The 19,561-nt window shown below is 40.6% G+C and overlaps 2 protein-coding genes across 6 annotated transcripts in view; one reads left to right on the top strand and one right to left on the bottom strand.

The window, feature by feature from the left end:
- Window positions 1-19,561, bottom strand: part of ST3GAL4 (ST3 beta-galactoside alpha-2,3-sialyltransferase 4) — a 1,054,305-nt gene that overhangs the window by 344,784 nt on the left and 689,960 nt on the right. The gene's annotated exons all lie outside the window — the stretch shown is intronic.
- The window catches only part of CDON (cell adhesion associated, oncogene regulated), a 99,142-nt gene that overhangs the window by 39,221 nt on the left and 40,360 nt on the right, over window positions 1-19,561 (top strand). For all 5 annotated transcript variants that reach the window (XM_021063103.2, XM_021063106.2, XM_084976560.1 and 2 more), the window contains 7 exons: window positions 1,239-1,385; window positions 2,708-2,851; window positions 4,547-4,834; window positions 6,125-6,394; window positions 10,746-11,090; window positions 16,233-16,522; window positions 18,339-18,513. In XM_021063103.2, coding sequence (XP_020918762.2) covers window positions 1,239-1,385; window positions 2,708-2,851; window positions 4,547-4,834; window positions 6,125-6,394; window positions 10,746-11,090; window positions 16,233-16,522; window positions 18,339-18,513 — 1,659 coding nt within the window. The remainder of the gene's footprint in view (window positions 1-1,238; window positions 1,386-2,707; window positions 2,852-4,546; window positions 4,835-6,124; window positions 6,395-10,745; window positions 11,091-16,232; window positions 16,523-18,338; window positions 18,514-19,561) is intronic.

Genomic DNA, 19,561 nt, shown 5'->3' with positions numbered 1-19,561 from the left:
TGAGTACTTGTATTTTTTGAGTAGGGGGAAGAGGATGGGCTTTGGAGTAAGACACCCATGAGTTCTCGTCCTAGCCTTGACAGTTGCTTTGTGTTTAACCTGGGGAAAGTTAACCTACTCGAACCTCTGCGAGCCTAGCCTTGTGTTTTCCTCTGTAACAAGGGGTATGGAAAATATCTTGTGCAGAGTTAGGGCAGTTTTCTAACATGAATCTGAATTGCTCTGTGAGCATTTAAAAGTCCTTAATATCAACCACACAAAAAAGCTGTTGTCTGCTTTGATACGGTTATTTCATGCAGTCCTTCATATTTTTTTCCACATCTAATTGTTTTGTTTGCCTAGATGATGGAGTGATTGTCATGTGTTTAATTGAAACCAGGCTGAAGAAGAGGGTGGGGGGTGGGGGACATAACTGTAAAGACAGGAATGTTGAGAATGGAACTTATGGAAAATCTGGAATGCGTGGTTTTCTGAGGAAGTTTGAGCCATCTGCCTTTCAAATGGTGATGGCTTCCAGTAATGGAAAACGTCTTTGCGAGGGCACCCCTATTTACAGAGCAAATCTGGATTCCCCAGGAGTAGTGAGTTTGTCATAACTGAGAAGAGTAAATGTTTTTGTAGAGCTGTGACCCATGGACAGCTCCACAGCACACACTGGAGGGCTGAATTCCTAGGGGCAGACTGCAGAGTGCTTTCAGCATGGATCGTAATAAAGAGGCCATCCATAGAGGCTCCATCTGTAATAAACTTAAAACTGAGAGAAAATGAACCTGGTTAGTGTGTGCAGATAATTCAGATGATATACTGCTTTTATTTGCTGATATGCTAGGTTCATTCTTATAAACCATTTTATTGCAATATGAACAGCTACAAACAGAATAAAGATGCATAGGGAAAGTGAGTTTTGATGAGAGACTGGATTAAGAAGGATTTATCTTGACAGAACAGGAACAGTTTATGCTTGGTAATGCTCCCTAATGTTTTAAGGACAGTTTGCTTCCTCAGAGTCTCCTGGAAGCATTGATTTCTGGAAAAGGGTGCCAGGCCCAGCCCTCAGCCATACCTCTGCCCCATCTGCTTTCAGTATAAAAAGCTCCTCCTCCTCTGTCAATGGTGATTAGCTGCCACAAATGGCCATGTTGCAGTGTTGTTTCTAGTTTTAAATTTTTCTTTGGGAAAGAGAGTTCAGACTTGTATTTATTGATTTACCTATCTACTTATTTACTTATTTATTTTAGTTCTTGGTGATTTTGATTCATCAACAAAGGATGTTATTAGAGCAGAAGAAAAAGGTACTGGTTTCATTGGCTGCAAGGTACCAGATAGTAACCCCAAGGCAGAGGTACGCTATAAAATCCGCGGAAAGTGGCTGAAACGTTCCACAGGTGAGACCTCTTACCAAAAGCCAAGGGCACCCACAGAATAGATGTCATTAGACAGCTACCATTAAGCTCTGTAGGAACTGTGGACACAAAAATATATATGATATATTATCTCTACTCTGGAGAGTCAAGTAGAGGAGGCTAGAATAAATGGTTACAGTGTAATCAGAACATAGTACAGAATACAGTACAGAAATGATTGCAGTCCCATACCCCAAGACTCACTTCTTTAGCCCATTTAGGAATTTACTGAGAGATTCACTTCCTCTGAGAAGGTTGCCCTCTAAATAATATGCCCTGTCTTTCTTTGTCTCCTTTCCTCAGCTTCTTTTTTCCGTAGCATTATAGAGTGCAGGGCTTTCTTTGCTTGCTTCATTGCTGTATCACTTGTGCCCAGGCCTTTGCTGGCAGAAAATAGGCTCTCAGTACATATTGTTGAGAAGAAAGGAATGAAGACATGAATGAACCCTGGGTAGTCAAGGTGGTAGCTGTGGTCATTTGTCCAAATATGCTTCTTGTGCTTTGGCATTAGTGAGTGTCATCTGTTGTCAGAGAGCTCTGATGTGTTTGATTTTGTTACTCTAGTACTGTTTTTTTTTTTTTTTCCTGCCTTGACTTTCCTTTTCCTTTATTTAATAAATAAATTCCTTTTCCTTCATTTAATAAATTTTCCCTAATTGCTTTTTTGCTGCTCATATCATGTCTACATTTAAAGCATGACTATCAACCTTTTTTAGTTAGTTTTTTTAAATAAAAATTTTATTGGAGTGTAGTTGACTTACAATGTTATGTTAGTTTCAGGTGTACAGCAAAGTGATTCAGTTATATGCGTATATACATACATAATATACATACCCATTCTTTTTTCCCATATAGGTTATTACAAACTATTAAGTAGATTTTCCTGTGCTATACAGTAGGTTCTTGTTACTCATTTATCTTATACAGTAGTGTGTTTATGTTGTTCTCATCCTCCCAATTCTGTTATACCCCTGGGCCACAATTTCCCCTGTGGTAACCCTAAGATTGGTTTTGAAATCTGTGAGTTTGTTTCTATTTTATAAATAAATTACTTTATATCACTTTTATTAGATTCCATATGTAAGTGATATCATATGATGTTTGTCTTTCTCTGTCTGACTTCACTCTGAATGATCATCTCTAGGTTCATCCATGCTGCTGCAAATGGCATTTCATTCTTTTTTATGGTCAAGTAGTATTCCATTGCGTATAAGTACCACATCTTTATGCATTCAACCTTTGTTAGTTTTCACTGATATCCGTCATGAAGAAAGAGGCCTAACTGCATTCTCTTCCTTCCTCAGAGAATTACTTAATCCTTCCATCAGGAAATCTTCAGATTCTGAATGTATCCTTAGAGGACAAGGGATCATATAAATGTGCAGCTTTTAATCCTGTCACACATGAATTAAAAGTTGAACCCATTGGCCAGAAGCTCCTTGTGAGTCGTAAGTATTTGGGAGAATGACAGTCCCTGGGAGAAGTCCTCAGAAGTATTCTTTGTTTTTTCATGAGAAAGTCTTATAAAAATTACATGCATAGGAGTTCCTGTCATGGCACAGTGTAACGAATCCAACTAGGAACCATGAGGTTGTGGGTTTGATCCCTGGCCTCACTCAGTGGGTTAAAGATCTGGTATTGCCCTGAGCTGTGGTGTAGGTCGCAGATGCGGCTCGGATCTGGCATTGCTGCTGTGGCTGTGGTGTAGGCCGGCGGCTATAGCTCCAATTCAACCCCTAGTCTGGGAACCTCCATATGCCACGGGTGCAGCCCTAGAAATGACCAAAAAAAAAAAAGATTCTGTTTTTTTTTTTTTTTTTTTGGCAGATAAATGTAAAATACGCACTGAAAACCTGGAAATTCTTATTGTGGCTCTGTGGGTTAAGGATCCGGCATTGCCATGAGCTGTGGTGTAGGTCACAGACGTGGCTCAGATCCCGCATTGCTCTGGTTGTGGCGTAGGCCAGTGGCTACAGCTCCGATTCAGCCCTTAGCCTGGGAACCTCCATATGCCGTGGGAAGTAGCCCTAGAAAAGGCAAAAAGACCAAAAAAAAAAAAAAAAAAAAAAATTTACATGCATAAATGCATTATAGAATAGTCTGTACATGTTTTAAAAATATAATGACTTTTTTAAAAAGAATTTTGGGATGTTCCCATTGTGACTTAGTGGTGACTAACCCAACTACTATCCATGAGGGTGCAGGTTCAGTCTCTGGCTTCAGTCAGTGGGTTAAGGATCCGGCATTGCTATGAGCTGTAGCATAAATCACAGACATGGCTTGGATCCCATGTTGCTGTGGCTGTGGCGTAGGCTGGCAGCTGCAGCTCCAATTCCACCCCTAGCCTGGGAACTTCCATATGTGGCCCTAAAAAGACAAAAAAAAAATTAAAAATTAAAAAAATGTTAAAGCATTTTGGTCAAGATGACTGAGTGGAAGTTCCCATTGTGGCTCAGTGGGTTAAGAACCCAGCATAGTGTCCATGAGGGTTCAGGTTCAATCACTGGCCTTGCTCAGTGGGTTATGGATCCGGTGTTGCAATAAGCTACGGCGTAGGTCTAAGATGCAGCTCAGATCTGGTGTTGCGTGGCTGTGGTGTAGGCCAGCAGCTGCAGCTCCAATTTGACCCCTCGCCTGGGAACTTCCATATGCTGTAGGTGTGGCTGTAAAAAGAAAAAATGACTGATTGGAATTCATATGGAGAACTTTGCCCCTTGCTCAAGCAAAGAGAATTTATAGTAAAAAATATAACTTTGTAGCAGTGGTAATTAAATTGGTGCCTAGGTATGAGTTATGAGAAAACATGTATCTGTTATCTTTGAGATCTGATGAGTCATAGCTGATTTTTAGCCTAGGGTGCTTGAGTTGAGGTGGCACCAGTAGTCACAGCACAGTGAAGTAGCAGTCCGTGTACTTGCTGGGAATTTGACATTTCTACACTGCTAATGCAGAAGTAGCCCTAAAGCATCTCTGAGTCTTTTCATTTTAATTCTCGACTGATAATGATTTAGTTACCAAATAGGACCCTGGAGTGTCAAGAAGAATAAATGGGGAGATGGGAAGGTGCACAGCTTTGCTAAGGAAGAGGTTGGAAGAGAGTACGTCATAGTCATGAGTCTTTTTGTTTTCCCTTCTTTTTCCAGGCCCTTCTTCAGATGACTTCCACATTCTTCATCCCACCCCTTCACAGGCATTAGCTGTTCTTTCTCACAGCCCTGTGACCCTGGAGTGTGTGGTGAGTGGGGTCCCACCTTCTCAAGTGCGCTGGCTGAAGGATGGTGAGGATGCTGTGCCAGGAAGCAGGTGGCGAAGGCTGTATTCCCATCTTGCCATAGACAGCATTGACCCAGAGGACTCCGGCAACTACTCCTGTGTGGTGGGAAATAAGTCTGGAGACATCAAAAATGTGACCTACATGGTGAATGTACTTGGTAAGAAGTCTCCTAAGGTTTTTTCCAAGTCAGGCTTTTTTTCTGGCCTGATGGATGTTTGAATGGAAGACCTATTTATGAGCCATACGTGGAATAGGGACCAGCTAGAAATAGCTACCTGTAGCCAGAAGCAGCATCAGTTTCCTAGAAGAGTGCTGAGTTGGACAGTGTTTCTGGGTGGCACAGAGCATTTCACCTGGGAATTCTTGAACCTCACTCCTAAGTAATCTGGTTACATAGTGCAGAGCTGGTTCTTTCTTCTCAGTGATGTGGAAGAAAGAGACTAGAATGCAACAGGATGGAAGATTCTGGGCTGTATCAATATGCAGTGTCCAGTAGTGGTAACCAAGAGTACTGACTAGAAAATGTCACCTCAGACATCAGTTTCATTTTATTTTCCCTTTTGGAATGCTTTCACTATCGTTGGCTAATAAATTTTGTGCTATTTTCACTCACAGTCCTGTAAATACAGTTTGTCTCAAAGCCATTCCTTTCTCACTGTCATGTGTAGCAGCAAAAATATTTTCTTTATCAAAACAGATTTTCATGAAAACCAGAAAAAAAAAAGTAGTAAGTGATTTTGTAGCAAATAGAGTTTTTGTCTACTTTCTGCACTTCTTTATTTCCAACAGTGGCCTGACATAGGTTATACTGAATTAATGTAAGTATATGGCAAGTGGGCTTTAAAATTCAGTGATAATTAGGACTAGATTAATATGCATAATCATTTAATTTGGGCACATGTTTGTTACAAATGCTGATACATGATTTACTTTGTCCAGGTAAAAATGTGACAGAAGGAAGATTTTTGCCCAGTATATGCCTAACCTCAGAGCAGAATTGACCGTAAAAAGAATTTAGCTTCCAAATAATCAGTCTTCTGTTTTGGCTCTTGTTAGTGTGAAATCCAGGGAAATGATAACTTTATTTCAAACAGATCACCTGAAACAAATTCTCAGAGAAGCCCAAGATTAGAAATGCGCACGCGCGTGTGTGTGTATGTGTGTATGTGTATGTAGGGGGGCATTTGTTGTGTTGGGGGTAGTTAAATGGGTGGAGAGGTCTATACAAAGAGACTATAACATATTAACAAATGGTTTATCCTATTTGAGGAAAGCTAATACATTTCTGATTTTATCTTCATGACAATTCTCCCAGTGGATGGGAGAATGTGAGGAAAAGATACGATTTGGATCCAACCAGTTATTGGAAGAGAGGAGATGTATGACTCGTGTGGTAATTTAACAAGTACCTGAGAGCTAGAGTCTAATTTATACATTTTGTTTTTAGAGCATGCTTCCATTTCTAAAGGACTGCAGGATCAGACAGTATCTCTGGGTGCCACCGTACAATTTATGTGCGAGGTTCATGGGAACCCACTCCCCAACCGTACCTGGCTTCACAATGCACAGCCCATTCGTCCTTCTCCACGACATCTAACTGTGGGAAGTGGATTGAAGATCACTGGTGTTACCATGGAAGATTCTGGGCTCTATCAGTGTGTAGCAGATAATGGGATTGGATTTATGCAGTCTACTGGGAGACTTGAAATTGAAAAAGGTAGGCTTTTAGGTGCTGTAACTGTAGGAAATTTTACTTTACAAATGGGATTTTGTTCTGGTTAAAAATTAAATTTTTTTTTTTTTCAAAAAAGGAAATAATCCTATCACCATAACAGAACTTTGCTCCTTTCCCATGTTCCTTTCTAGTTGCAGGTAGGCATTTCCATGAGGAAACAACCTTATTTAATCACACTCATTAAACATTTAAAAAAATTTTTTTTTCAACAGATGCTACAAAGTTAAAAAAAGCATAATTTAAAAAACTATATGGTAAAAATCTCACTCTTGTTCCCTAGCCAGCCAGATTTCTCTTTAGAACTAACTAGTTTTATCATTTTCTTGAATACCCTCGTATGTGTGTATGTACTCAATTACACACAAGTGTGTATGCATTTAATAACAATACCTTTTTTTTTAATCAGAAATGGTGGTTAGCATTCATATAAATTACCTTGAATTTTTCCTTGAAAAGTTTCCTCAAATTTTACCTTAAAAATTTTTTTTTTCATTGGGAATATCTTTTTTTTTTAATGATTTTAATTTTTTCCATTATAGCTGGATTATAGTGTTCTGTCAGTTTTCTACTGTATAGCAGAGTGACCCAGTCACACACACAGATGCATTTTTTTCTCACATTATCCTTCATCATGCTCCATCATAAGTGACTAGATATAGTTCCTAGTGTTATACAGCAGGACCTCATTGCTTATCCATTCCAAAGGCAATAGTTTGCATATATTAACCCCAGACTCCCAGTCCATCCCACTCCCTCCTCCTCTACCTTAAAAATTGCCTACAGTTTTTCACTTAACATATCCCTTGGACATCTTCCCACATGGTCCATTAAAGAGTATTTTCATTTCTTTTTAAAAATAGCTACTTACAGGAGTTCCCGTCATGGCTCAGTGGTAACAAATCTGACTAGCATCCATGAGGACATGGGTTCAATCCCTGGCCTCGATCAGTCAGTTAAAGGTTTGGCATTTTTGTAAGCTGTGGTGTAGGTCACAGATGCTGCTTGGATCTGGTGTTGTTGTGGCTATAGTGTAGGCCAGCGGCTACAGCTCCAATTTGACCCCTTGCCTGGGAACTTCCATATGCCGTGGATGTGACCCTAAAAAGACAAAGAAAAAAAAAAAAAAAAAGAGCATTTAGCAACGTGTCTGGATGAAGACCAATAAACAAGAACCGTTGCCTTTCTGCGTACTAGTGTATTAGCCAGGTTTCTCTAGAGAAACAAAACACAATAGGATATTTAAGATATGCATAAGAGGAGATTTATTATAGAAACTGGCTCACAGTTTCAAGTCTGTCTGCAAACTGGAGAAAGAGGGAAGCCAGTGGTGCACTTCACATTTAGGGAGATGGAGCTAAGTCCAAAAAGCCAGAGGTGCAGAAGCACTGATGTCCGGTATCCTACCTAGGGTGAGAGAAAGGATGGCTCAGCTCTTAGAATTCATCCTTCCTCTGCCTTTGTTCTACCAAGGCCCTCAACAGATTGGATGGTGCCCACCCACATGGGGAAGGGCTATTTGCTGTACTCAGTTTACCAATTCAGATGCTAATTTCTTCTGGGAACACCGTCACAGACACACTAGTTATCTGGGCATCCCTTAGCCCAGTCAAGTTGACATAAAATTCACCATTACAACAGCAGCAGATAGAGCATGTAGTTTATTTATTTATTTATTGCCTCTTGGTATTTTTTTTCCCCATTTTTTAAAGTTTTATTGAAGTATAGTTGATTTACAATGTTATCATTTCTGCTGTCCAACAAAGTGATTCAATTATACATATACACACATCCATTCTCTTTCAGATTCTTTTCCCTCATAGATTATCACATAATATTGGGTAGCATTCTCTGTGCTGTTATAGCAGGTCCCCATTGTCCAGTCATTCCGTATACCACAGTGTGCATATGCCAGTCCCAAACCCCCAGTCCATTCTTCCCCACCGCCCCACCTCTCCCCTTTGGTAACTAAAGTTTGTCTTCAGACTTAACAATCATTACAACCAGCAGCAGAGAGAAAATGTAATTTAAAAGTTACTTTTTTATTTTTTACATTAGCAATATTAGGAAGACCCAAGTACATAGAAAGATGTAGCTAACAGTTCAAGGATACCAAAATTCAAATTACATAGTTGTCAGGTCTTCCCAAAAGCTTTCTGTAGATTCATGCAATTCCAATTAAATCCTCTCAGTGTTTTGAGGATCTTGACAGACTTATCTGGATGATCAGAGGCCCAATGATAGCTAAGACACTCTAGAAGTATTTGCTTTGCCAAATACTGGAACATATGTAAGTATCTATAGTAATTAAGACAGGTTCAGGAGCAGACAAATAGACTCTTGGAACAAGACAGAGACTGCCAAAAAGGCATTTGCACATCAGGGCTTGACTTAGGTGATATTGCAGATCACCAACAGAGGATATCCATTTCAAGGGTTTTTTTGGTTGTTGTTGTTGTTTTGTTTTGTTTTTTTCTTTTTTTGGCTGCACCTGCGGCATGTGGATGTTCCTCTGGCCACAGCTGTGGCAATGCCAGATCCTTAACCTGCTGTGCCACAGCAGGAGCTCCCCTTTTCAAGTTTTCATGTGGGGTAATTGGTTGTCAAAATGGAGAAGAAATTTAATCGCTAACTCATATGTACACAAAGACAGATTTCAAGTGGATTAAAGACCTATATGTGAAAGGCAAAATAGTGAAAGTTTTTGAAGAAAATGTAGGAGAATATATGATCTGGGTAAAGCAATTTTTTTTTAATTTTAATTTTTATTTATTTATTTATTTATTTTTTGCCGTGCCTACAGCATGTGGAAGTTCTGGGGCTAGGGAATTGAACCTGCACCACAGCAGTGACTTGAGCCACAGCAGTGACAACAGTGGATCCTTAACCCACAGAGCTACCAGGGAACTCCCTGGGTAAAACTTTTTAATGAGACATTCTAGACTAATTTTTAAGAAAAGATGGATATGACTGCATTGAAATGAAAACATCCTTATTATTAAAAGATACCATTAAAAGTGTAAAGAGAGAGGAAGACTGGGAGTTTAGGGTTAGTAGACGCAAACTATTACATTTAGAATGGTTAAAGAATAAGGTCCTATGGTGTGGTTACAGATGTGGCTGTGATCTGGCATTGCTGTGACTGTGGTGTAGGCTGGTAGCTGCAGCTCCGATTTGACCCCTAGCCTGGAAACTTCCATATGCCAAGGTGTGGCCCTAAACAGGAAAAACAAACAAACAAAATTGAAAGAAAAAGGCAGTAAACTGAGAGAAGATACTAGTAACATATATAACTAACAAAAGAATAGTATCTAGTATATACAAATAATTCTGAACCTTTACAAAGAAAATAAAGGACCCAAGAAAAAAATAGAAGGCATTTGACAGAGGAAGGCAAATGCGTGGCATATAAACACATGAAAAGATGTTCAGCCTCATTAGTACTGAGGGAAATGCAAATTACAACCCATGAAGATAGCATTTTACATGGATTAGATTGGCAAAAATTTAAAAGTCTGATAATCGTTAGTTGACTTTGTTAAACATAGGAAGTAGAAGTAGAAAAGGAGAAAGATATGCTGGAGAAAATGTCACTTGTAATCAATATTCTATTGTGAGATCACTTAAAAATACCCCACTCACCCCCACCAAAATACCTGGGACCAAAAGGAAAGAGTTGCTGCCACTTTAGGAAATAAAAATTTGCTCATCTATCTATGGTAAAAAAAACTGTAAGTTAGAACAGGTTTTTCTCCCAGGATTTTTATAATCAGATTTTTACCCCCTGGAATCAACTATCTTTTTTGAAGGACTATTACTTGGTTGTATATTTCTTTACACCTTTTTCGTGTTAAAGTGTGAGGTTTTGGCTTCACACGTTCTGTATTTACAGTGGTCAGATGTGCTAAGGAAATCTATTGGAAAGGTCTCTAGAGATTCCTTTATATACATTCCTTCCCTTCTCAAAGACAGACAGTCTATGTGGGCAATATCTCTGAGCCCACAACTATGAAGCATTCTACTTTTTATTGACTGTTTTACTTAGTGAAAGTTGAGAAGCATACTAACAAGGTGGAAGATACCTTTATTCTAATCATTACTGTTAATCTCTACCTTACTACTTGCTTGTGACATTGTGAACATGTTATTTCAGTGAATCTATATTCGCTGCTGTGCCATAGGTAAAATAGTTTAGAAGCCCCTGTATAAAAGATGCTTCTAAGACCATAACTTGTGTACAAATTGAGAACGTTTACACAGGCTGAAATTATTTTTCATTGTTGATGCTATAATGTTCTTATTTTTTTGTATGTGAATCACCTTTTTTTTTGAATAGACAGTGAACTCAAGCCAGTTATAGTTACAGCACCAGCAAGTGCAAAAGTGGCTGACGGAGACTCTGTGACTTTGTCCTGCAATGCCACTGGAGTGCCAGTTCCAGCCATTCGTTGGTATGACAGGCATGGATTGATAACCGGCCACCTGTCTCAAGTTCTTAGATCTAAATCGCACTTATTAAGACCTGGGGGTGCTGACCTGGAGCCTGTCTACTTCATCACATCCCGAGCTGGCTCAAGCTCTCTCTACATCCAGGCTGTCACTCAGGATCATGCTGGGAAGTACACCTGCGAAGCAGCAAATGAACATGGCGTCACATGGTCAGAAGTTGTCCTTGCGGTTGGTGAGTTGCTATTAGTATTTTTTCTCAGGTGAATAGTTTCCTTTGATAGTAGGGGATAAAGTGATTTGAAGTATACTTTAATGACTCCAGAGACCTCTAAATACATACAGTTTTATCAACAATGGTGGAATGTAGAACTGCTTTTTTTTTTTTTTTTTTTTTTTTTGTATTTGGCCTTATGTGAACCAGATGAACTTTGGTTTCCACTTCTGAAGTATTTGGTAAGCTTGTCCTTATCCTATAGAAAGCTGTCACTGGGGAGCAAGCCCAAGGTCTTTGGGGCACTAATGCTTTTGGTTTTCAAAGTCATTGCAGGTATTTTGTGTTTTTAGGTGGGCCCTTGGTTAGGACAGAATTAAAAGTCTAAAGCATTGGCTTTCAGAGTTCTCATCATGGCCCAGTGGTTAAGGAACCCATGAGGATGCAGGTTTGATCTCTGGCCTTGCTCAGTGGGTTAAGGATCCAGCGTTGCCATGAGCTGTGGTATAGGTCGCAGACGCAGCTCAGCTCCCTTGTTGCTGTGGCTGTGTGTAGGCTGGTGGCTATAGCTCCGATTAGACCCCTAGCCTGGGAACCTCCATATGCTGCACCAAAAAAAAAAAAGGGAGTTGGCTTTCATTGGGAATGTTGAGCCAACATACAGCCATACAGCCATCTGTACATTTGCCTCAGTCTTATTCAAAGCTAGTTTTCTAATAGGGTGTGTAATATTCTTTATATTTTACAGATTCGGGGTAATAATGACTTTATTTGTAGTACTAGTATACAGAATATCAGTATTCAAATTATTCCAAGGAATTCCCATCTTGGCACAGCAGAAACGAATCCGACTAGGAACCATGAGGTTGTGGGTTTGATTCCTGGCCTCATAAGGATCTGGCATTGCCGTGAGCTATGTTCGAAGACCTGGCTCACATCTGGCATTGCTGTGGCTCTGGCGTAGGCTGACAGAAACAGCTCCAATTAGACCCCTAGCCTGGGTACCTCTGTATGCTGCAGGTGCAGTCCTAAAGAGACAAAAGCCAAAAAAAAAAAAAAAAAAAAAATTCAAATTTGGCTTAATTCAAATTCAAACCTTATATCATTGAGCATTAGTGAAGGTGCCTTTTTTCATAGAACTTCATAAGAGTTAATAAGTATAAAGTGCTTATAATGATGTCTAGAAGTAGAAAGCCTTTAATAAATACTAAGTATTAGGTTATAATTCTTACTGTCTAACTATTACTCAATTATAAATTTTTGTGGTAGTATTTAGGGAAGGGAGAAATAGTCACTGATTTTAGTAAATCTTAAGAATCCTTAAATAAAGAAGGTAGTTAAGGAGTTCTTGTTGTGGCTCAGCAGGTTAAGGACCAGACATTGTCTCTGTGAAGATGTGGGTTTGATTTCTGGCATCGCTGCAAGCTGTGGCATAGGTCGCAGATGCAGCTTGGATCTTGTGTTGCCGTGGCTGTGGTGGCCTGTGACTGTAGTTCCTCTTCAACCCCTGGCCATATGCTGCAGTATGGCCATAAAAAGAAAAAAAAAAGTAGTTAAGTGTTGCATAAATGTATACACATGTGGATGTGTATATGTTTGTATACGTGTGTGCTTATGTATCTGTTCTGCCAAGCAGAAATAGTGACTCTGCTCAAAATTATTAGCTATAAGACAGGTGTAATGCAGGGGCTGCTAAGGTAGCATTTAGCACAAGTGATTACTTTATGTAAATAAAGGGTAGAGGAAGCCATAGACATCATAGTCATAGCTAATCGGAAGCCCTTAGAGGATACATAAGCTAACTTGTTTAGATTAGACCTTTTTAGGTCTTGAAGATCCCCCCCCATCCCCAGCATTTTATGTCTTTATAAATACCATTTTTTTGTGTGTTTAGTAGCCCCACAAGCTACTCCCTAGCTGAGGGTCCTTCATTGCTCTTTTACATTCTCTCTAATAATTATTAAAGTCTAGCTGAATCTATTAAAGCTCAGAACAGCACATAACAACCCACTCCTTCCCATAGGAACCTAAGCCTTATTAAATCCTATCGTGCGGGCAGCCTTTACTGTGTTTATTATGAAGCGGGGAGTAAGCAGGATGACTCCCTCCCCCACCATCTTTTCTTTCCACAGACCTTGGGGTTTTGAGGTCCCGGATGTACAAATATTTGTACAGTGAGTTGTAACTTTTCAGAACTGTAATGGGAGTTGCCCTAGGGTCCGAAATAGTTTGGGGTGGGGTTGCTGGTTTGAGTGGTCACAGTGGGAACAACTTTGGCAGATCTGTTTCTGTTCCCTGTTTAATTGGTTTTAACTCGGAGTCATTAATTCTTGGATATTGCCATAGTTATTGTACTTAGAAAGCCAGAGTTTAGTTAATCTCTTTTCCAATTTGAAGAAAATATTCTGCTTTATAAAAATACTAGAGTGTATTCTGACCATTTCTCAGAGTTGTTTTGAAGTTGAGATGATGTAGGTAAAGAAACCTTGGATAGTACTGTGAAGGCCTTATAAATTGTGTCTACTATCTTGTGAGGGCTCAAATTATGTTGTTGGGAATAGCAGAGAAAATTGACTGAATCTCCTTTTCAATAACGGTTATGGAAAAGTCTCATTGCATCCTGAATAACACAAGTGGCATTTTGATACTCCTACAGTAGACACAGGCTGGAGTGTAACATTTTGCTCATGCCTCTGTGTAAACAGGCATTTGGGAGTTGCCTCTGTGGTGCAGTAGGTAAAGGATCCGGTGTTGTCTCTAGGGCAACACGGGTTTGATCTCCAGCCCCATGCAGTGGATTAAGAATCTGGCATTGCCGTAGCTGTGATGTATGTCACAGCTGCGGCTCAGATTCAGTCCCTGGTCTGGGAACTTGCATGTGCCGTGGGTGCAACCAAAAAAGAAAAAAAACAGGCATGTGGTATTCAAACTCTTCTGCAGCCAAATACCACTTCCCAGTGGTAACCTGCCCAGAGGATCCATAAAATGCTCATGGTAAAAAGATCCTGTCTGCGGCCCGAAGCCACAGCTAATTGCCTCCACTTGCTAGGGTCCATCTCTGCATTAGCAGGCTCCCGGTCACACCCTTCACATCCAGCCCACATTCTGAGTCACTAGATAAACATGACTGTTCCAGGAGCAATATTTGGAAGTTGTCTCAGTGAACTTAATTAGTTTTCTTCTACATTATTTTCTCACTAGTGTCTTGTTTTCTTTGATGGAGGATGCTTCTGGAACACCTTTTCTCTTTTTTAAACAAACAGAGAACTGACCTTCTACTGTTAGTCCTGTTTTTTTGGTTGGTTCTGTACAGAACTGCAATAGTCCTCCTCCAAACACTTCCACCTTTTACCAGGAATCTGACTTCATTGTGGAAAAGAAACTCTGCTGTTGTTTCCTCTGCTCCCTCACTCCACAAAAGTAGGAGACTTCGTTGCCAGTATTAATAGCACTTTAGAGGAACCAGGCTGTCAGCCCTTGGGTTTCATTGTGCTGGTTGTATGTTTTTTTCATAAATTGCTCTCTCATTTTTTTCATGGCAGCACCACTGACATTCTTTTGCCAGTTGTTGTCACTTAATCTCTCAGAACCTGAATTTCTTCATCCGTAAAGCAAGAGTATTACTACCTACCTAAGAATGTTGTTTGGAGAATTAATGCGATGATGTTTATTAAATGTCTGGCACAATACTTGGCACATTATATGTGCTTAGTAATTCTTTTTGGGTGTAGGTGACTGATTTACTTTTTTCAACACAAATAAATGATATTTACCTTCCTCTGCATACTCTATATGCTCTTAGAAGTAAGTCTTAAGGGCGTCTGCTTGTTTCATCTTCTTTGGATTGGCAGTTTCTAAAGCCAACCTTCTGTTCATCTAGAAAGAGGCCTCGTTTGGGGACAAGTGAATTTTTCCTTTATTGTTAGTCTTGCCTCATTTCTTCCCTCTTCTTGCATGTAGCTTGTCTTCCATATATAAGGCAGGTATTTTAGGTATCTGTTGTTGCATAACTTCCCCCAAAGATTAATGACTTAAACCAACAGCACCTTAATATCTTACAATTCTGTGGTTTAACAGATGCAGCTGGGAGTTCCCGTTGTGGAGCAGTGTTTAACAAATCCAACTAGGAACCATGGGGTTGCAGGTTCGATCCCTGGCCTTGCTCAGTGGGTAAAGGATCCGGCATTCCTGTGGGTCGCGGATGCAGCTCAGATCTATTGTTGCTGTGGCTGTGGTGTAGACTGGCGGCTGCAGCTCTGATTAGACCCCTAGCCTGGGAGCCTCCACGTGCCACAGGTGCGGCCCTAGAAAAGACAGAAAGACAAAAAAAAAACCCAAAAAACCAAACAGACGCAGCTGGTCTCTTCTGAGGGCCTTGCTTGAGGTTTCTTAGGCCCTTTTAATCAGATGACACCTGGGGCCAGGATGTCTCAAGTGGCTTCACTCACACATGTGACAGCTTTGTGAGGGCTGGACCCCACCCATGTCCCACCCCACCTCCCCCAGCTTCTCTCTCTCTTCCATGTCACCTCTCTCTGTGGCTCGCTTGGATACCTGTGTGTGGCAGCACCCAGCTAGGAGTGACAGGCCTTCTTAAGGCTTAAGCCTCCCTTGGGCTTGCATGGGTTAAAGTGAGTCACAGGGTAGCCCGGATTTAGTGTGGGAGGGGACTGCCCAAGGGTGTGAATACTGAGGCATCTTTGGGACTGGCTACCCTGTGGCCTAATAGCCTAACTCTTGACCTTTTCTTTACTCTTTATTTTGCTTTGCTCCCAAGGGAATGCATTACTCATTGTGTTTCATTTACCAATTAGAGTTAAAGCTCCATGTTCTCCAACTTTAAAACCTGAGGTTGTTGCAGTTGTTGTTGTAAAAGAGGGAAAGCTAGTGCAGAGCAAGGAAAAATAACATCCTTTAAGCTCTAAACTGCTGCATCATGTAATTGATTTTTCAGACAATTCACTTGCTCCTTCATGAATAAGAGGCGGCTCCTGGAGGTTAGATGTTTCCATGGATTATACATTGAAATGTTACCTGTTTTAACTACCAGGGCTCAGATCGTGCTGATGCATATCTCCATGGGCAGTTAAATCATTGCATGAAAGACACTGAAATAATGCATTTCTTCAAACTGTCTCTTTTTCTTTCTCCCTTTTTCTACAGTTCCTTTTGAAACAAATACAAAAGCAGAAATAGTCATACCTTCCATTCCCACTCAGAATAATGATAAAAGTGATGGTAAAGGAACTGAATTATTGAGCTCATTCCTGGTAAAGGAACATTCCGGTGCTATGGAATCATCAGAGAAGAATGCTAGTGGTACCTCTGTTCCTGATGCCCCCATCATTCTGAGCCCCCCACAGACCCACACGCCAGATACGTACAACCTGGTCTGGAGGGCAGGGAAGGATGGCGGGCTGCCCATCAATGCCTATTTTGTGAAGTATCGAAAGGTAACGACTTCTCATTTATCACTTTTCTCTTTTCACACCTTAACGTCACATGTGTAACACATGCTTATTGTTTTTAGCATTTGTGGAGTGGCAGGAAACAGAGCAGGAATGTCCTAGGATGATGAGTTTTTGAGACAGATCCTAGCACTCATGCTGGATTTGCCAGTCTTTTTTTTTTTTTTTTTTTTTTGTCTTTTTGTTGTTGTTGTTGTTGCTATTTCTTGGGCTGCTCCCGCGGCATATGGAGGTTCCCAGGCTAGGGGTTGAATCGGAGCTGTAGCCACCAGCCTACGCCAGAGCCACAGCAACGCGGGATCCGAGCCGCGTCTGCAACCTACACCACAGCTCACGGCAACGCCGGATCGTTAACCCACTGAGCAAGGGCAGGGACCGAACCCGCAACCTCATGGTTCCTAGTCGGATTCGTTAACCACTGCGCCACGACGGGAACTCCTGCCAGTCATATAAAAGCAGTAAGATTGATGTATAAAGAATTTTCCCCCCAATTGGAATTCTAAGAACTCAATAACTTGTTGACTCTTTTATTAACCCTGTGGGTAGAGAGCACTATAAAGCACTTTAAAAAAAAAAAGTAATTCTCGCTGTGGCACAGGGGGTTAAGAATCTGACTGTAGCAGCTTGGGTTGCTGCAGAGGAACAGATTCGATCCCCAGCCTGGCACAGTGGATTAAAGGATCTGGTGTTGCTGCAGCTGCTCTATATGTCACAGCCGCAGCTCAGATTCAGTTCCCTACCTGGAAATTTCCATATGCTGTGGGGCAGCCATTAAAAAAAAAAAAAAGTAAATCTTGCCCTCTCGGAGATAGCAGAATGCAGTTTATTTAGCAAAAAAGTAGTTTCTTATTAGAACCAACTGTTTGAGCAAAGTCATTCATTATAAATCTCTGACAGATGTTTTCAAGTTGTCTTCTTAATTATATTAAAATCTTATGTTGGTCATTTATTATGGTAACCGTTGATTGTCTCAGTTGATATTTCAGATAATGTTTTTCATCCAGAGGCTTGTATTAAATCAAAATGAAAAAAATCTCCCCTTTTTGTTTAATGAGACTAGTAAATGAATGCAATGGGAGATGTTCTCATATTGAAAATAGCTTTCCTTGTCCAAGACATTTTGATACCCATCATTTAATAGTAGTATTTTTAATATCTGGAAGAATTAACATGGTGATATTTGACAGTTTCTTTGCTGTTTATAACCTGATGATTCTAGATCAAGAGTTTCACTGATATTCTTCTGAAAGAACTGAAACTTCCATGTAATGTTGACTCTTGGTTCCATTAATCAAGACACAGTGGATTGACTCTTTTTCATTTATTTCCTCCAACTCATAATGAACAGTGCCAAGATGTGAAGCAAGACTGCTGGAAATATGTAGTGCATAATTATATAAATTATACATACATAAACATGCATAGTATATACTCTAATTTATAATATATTATGTGTATCATATATTACTGTTAATACATATTACTCCCATTAGCCCAGTAAGAAAGGAAGATTGCTTCCATCACAAGAAAAGGAAACAAACTGGGTGCTCATGTAGCTTACCTGAGGTAGCTAACAGAGCAGGTATCTTTTGACAGTGAGCATCCCCAAGTCCTTATTTCAGGTTTCCTTCTGTGTCTTAAAGAGTGTGTTTTCTTTCACTTTTGATGGTGTATCACTTTCAGAATTCATCTGGAATTGAATGACTTCTACTTTTAATGCAGTTGGAATGGAAGTTTTTCTGGCCCTTATCTCCCCCCACCTTTTTTTTTTTTTTTTAATGCCTTGTTTTCTCCTGAGTAGTTAGAAGACAGTGTTGGCATGGTGGGAAGCTGGCACACAGTTCGAGTCCCAGGAAGTGAAAATGAGCTCCACTTAACAGAACTGGAGCCATCGAGTCTCTACGAAGTGCTGATGGTGGCCAGGAGTGCAGCAGGTGAAGGCCAGCCTGCCATGCTTACCTTCCGAACCAGCAAAGGTGAGTATGATCTTCCCTAAGAGGAAGGAGTTGGCTGTCTTGCTGTCATTTTAGTAGTACATGTCCTTTTAGTAGTGGAGATTCTTATGTATAAATTTACTAAATAAACCTATCATAGTACCTTTTGGGGCCATATTTGGGTAGTTGTATTCTTCTGTTCCATCTAATCTTTCACAGGTATTTTTGAGAGCTAATGGTAGGTAAGGCACTAGGGTAGTGATTCAGGGAAAACAAAGATGATCAAGACAAGGTCCATCCTAATGGAGCTTCAAATTTGAGAAGACATATGCATAAATATCAACTCAAGGCAAAATTTCAGTCCAGCTAATATTTACTGAATGGCTTCTCTGTGCCAGGCAGTAAACAAAATAGTTAATAATCCTTGCCCTCATGGGGCTTACATTCTAGTTGGGAAAGATTTTACACCTAAGTCATAAGAACATTAATAGGTGGTGAGTGTTAACAAGAGAAATAAATTAGAGGATGGGTATAGGAAGTGTATGGGGTAGTAGTTGTCACAGTTTAAGCAAGTGGCCAGAGAAGTTGCAGAGTAGTCAACAGCAGAGCAGAACTGAAATGAGGTTCATGGAAAGCCATGTGGGTATCTGGGGCAAGAGCTTCTGAGTAAAGAGGATAGCAGGTACAAAGGCCCTGGGGTGGGTATGCTTGGTGTGCCCTAGGAGCACTGAGAGGCCACGGGGATGGGAGCAAAGTAAGAGGGGAGGGAGGAACGCTCATGGAGGTGGTAGAGCCAACAAAGCACACAGCATCTTGTCCACCCAGCAGGGACACTGGCATCAACCCTGAGCAAGCTGGGAGAATGGGAAGGTTTTGTATGGCACAATCTGCCCTGTGTGTCACTGTGACACGCTGGCTGTAGGGTAAAGTTCTCTGGTGGAGGGTAAGGGTGTGGCAGAGAGACCAGATCTGTCAAGGACTAGGAGAGTCTTACAGAGAAGATGCCAGAGGATAGTGTTTCTGTGGGGTAGCTTGTGAGGGTAGGTTGAACTAAAAGGCTAGTGAGCAGAGATGGGAATTGGTCAGAAGA

This window comes from Sus scrofa, chromosome 9, assembly GCF_054392235.1.
Source record: "Sus scrofa isolate SSC_HxYL_T2T_F1_AM1 chromosome 9, Sscrofa_HxYL_maternal_Yorkshire_Landrace_v2.0, whole genome shotgun sequence".
In the NCBI taxonomy this organism is placed as follows: Eukaryota; Metazoa; Chordata; class Mammalia; order Artiodactyla; family Suidae; genus Sus; species Sus scrofa.
Note: the sequence above shows the minus strand (reverse complement) of the source record. Positions and strands in the feature narration are given on the sequence as shown.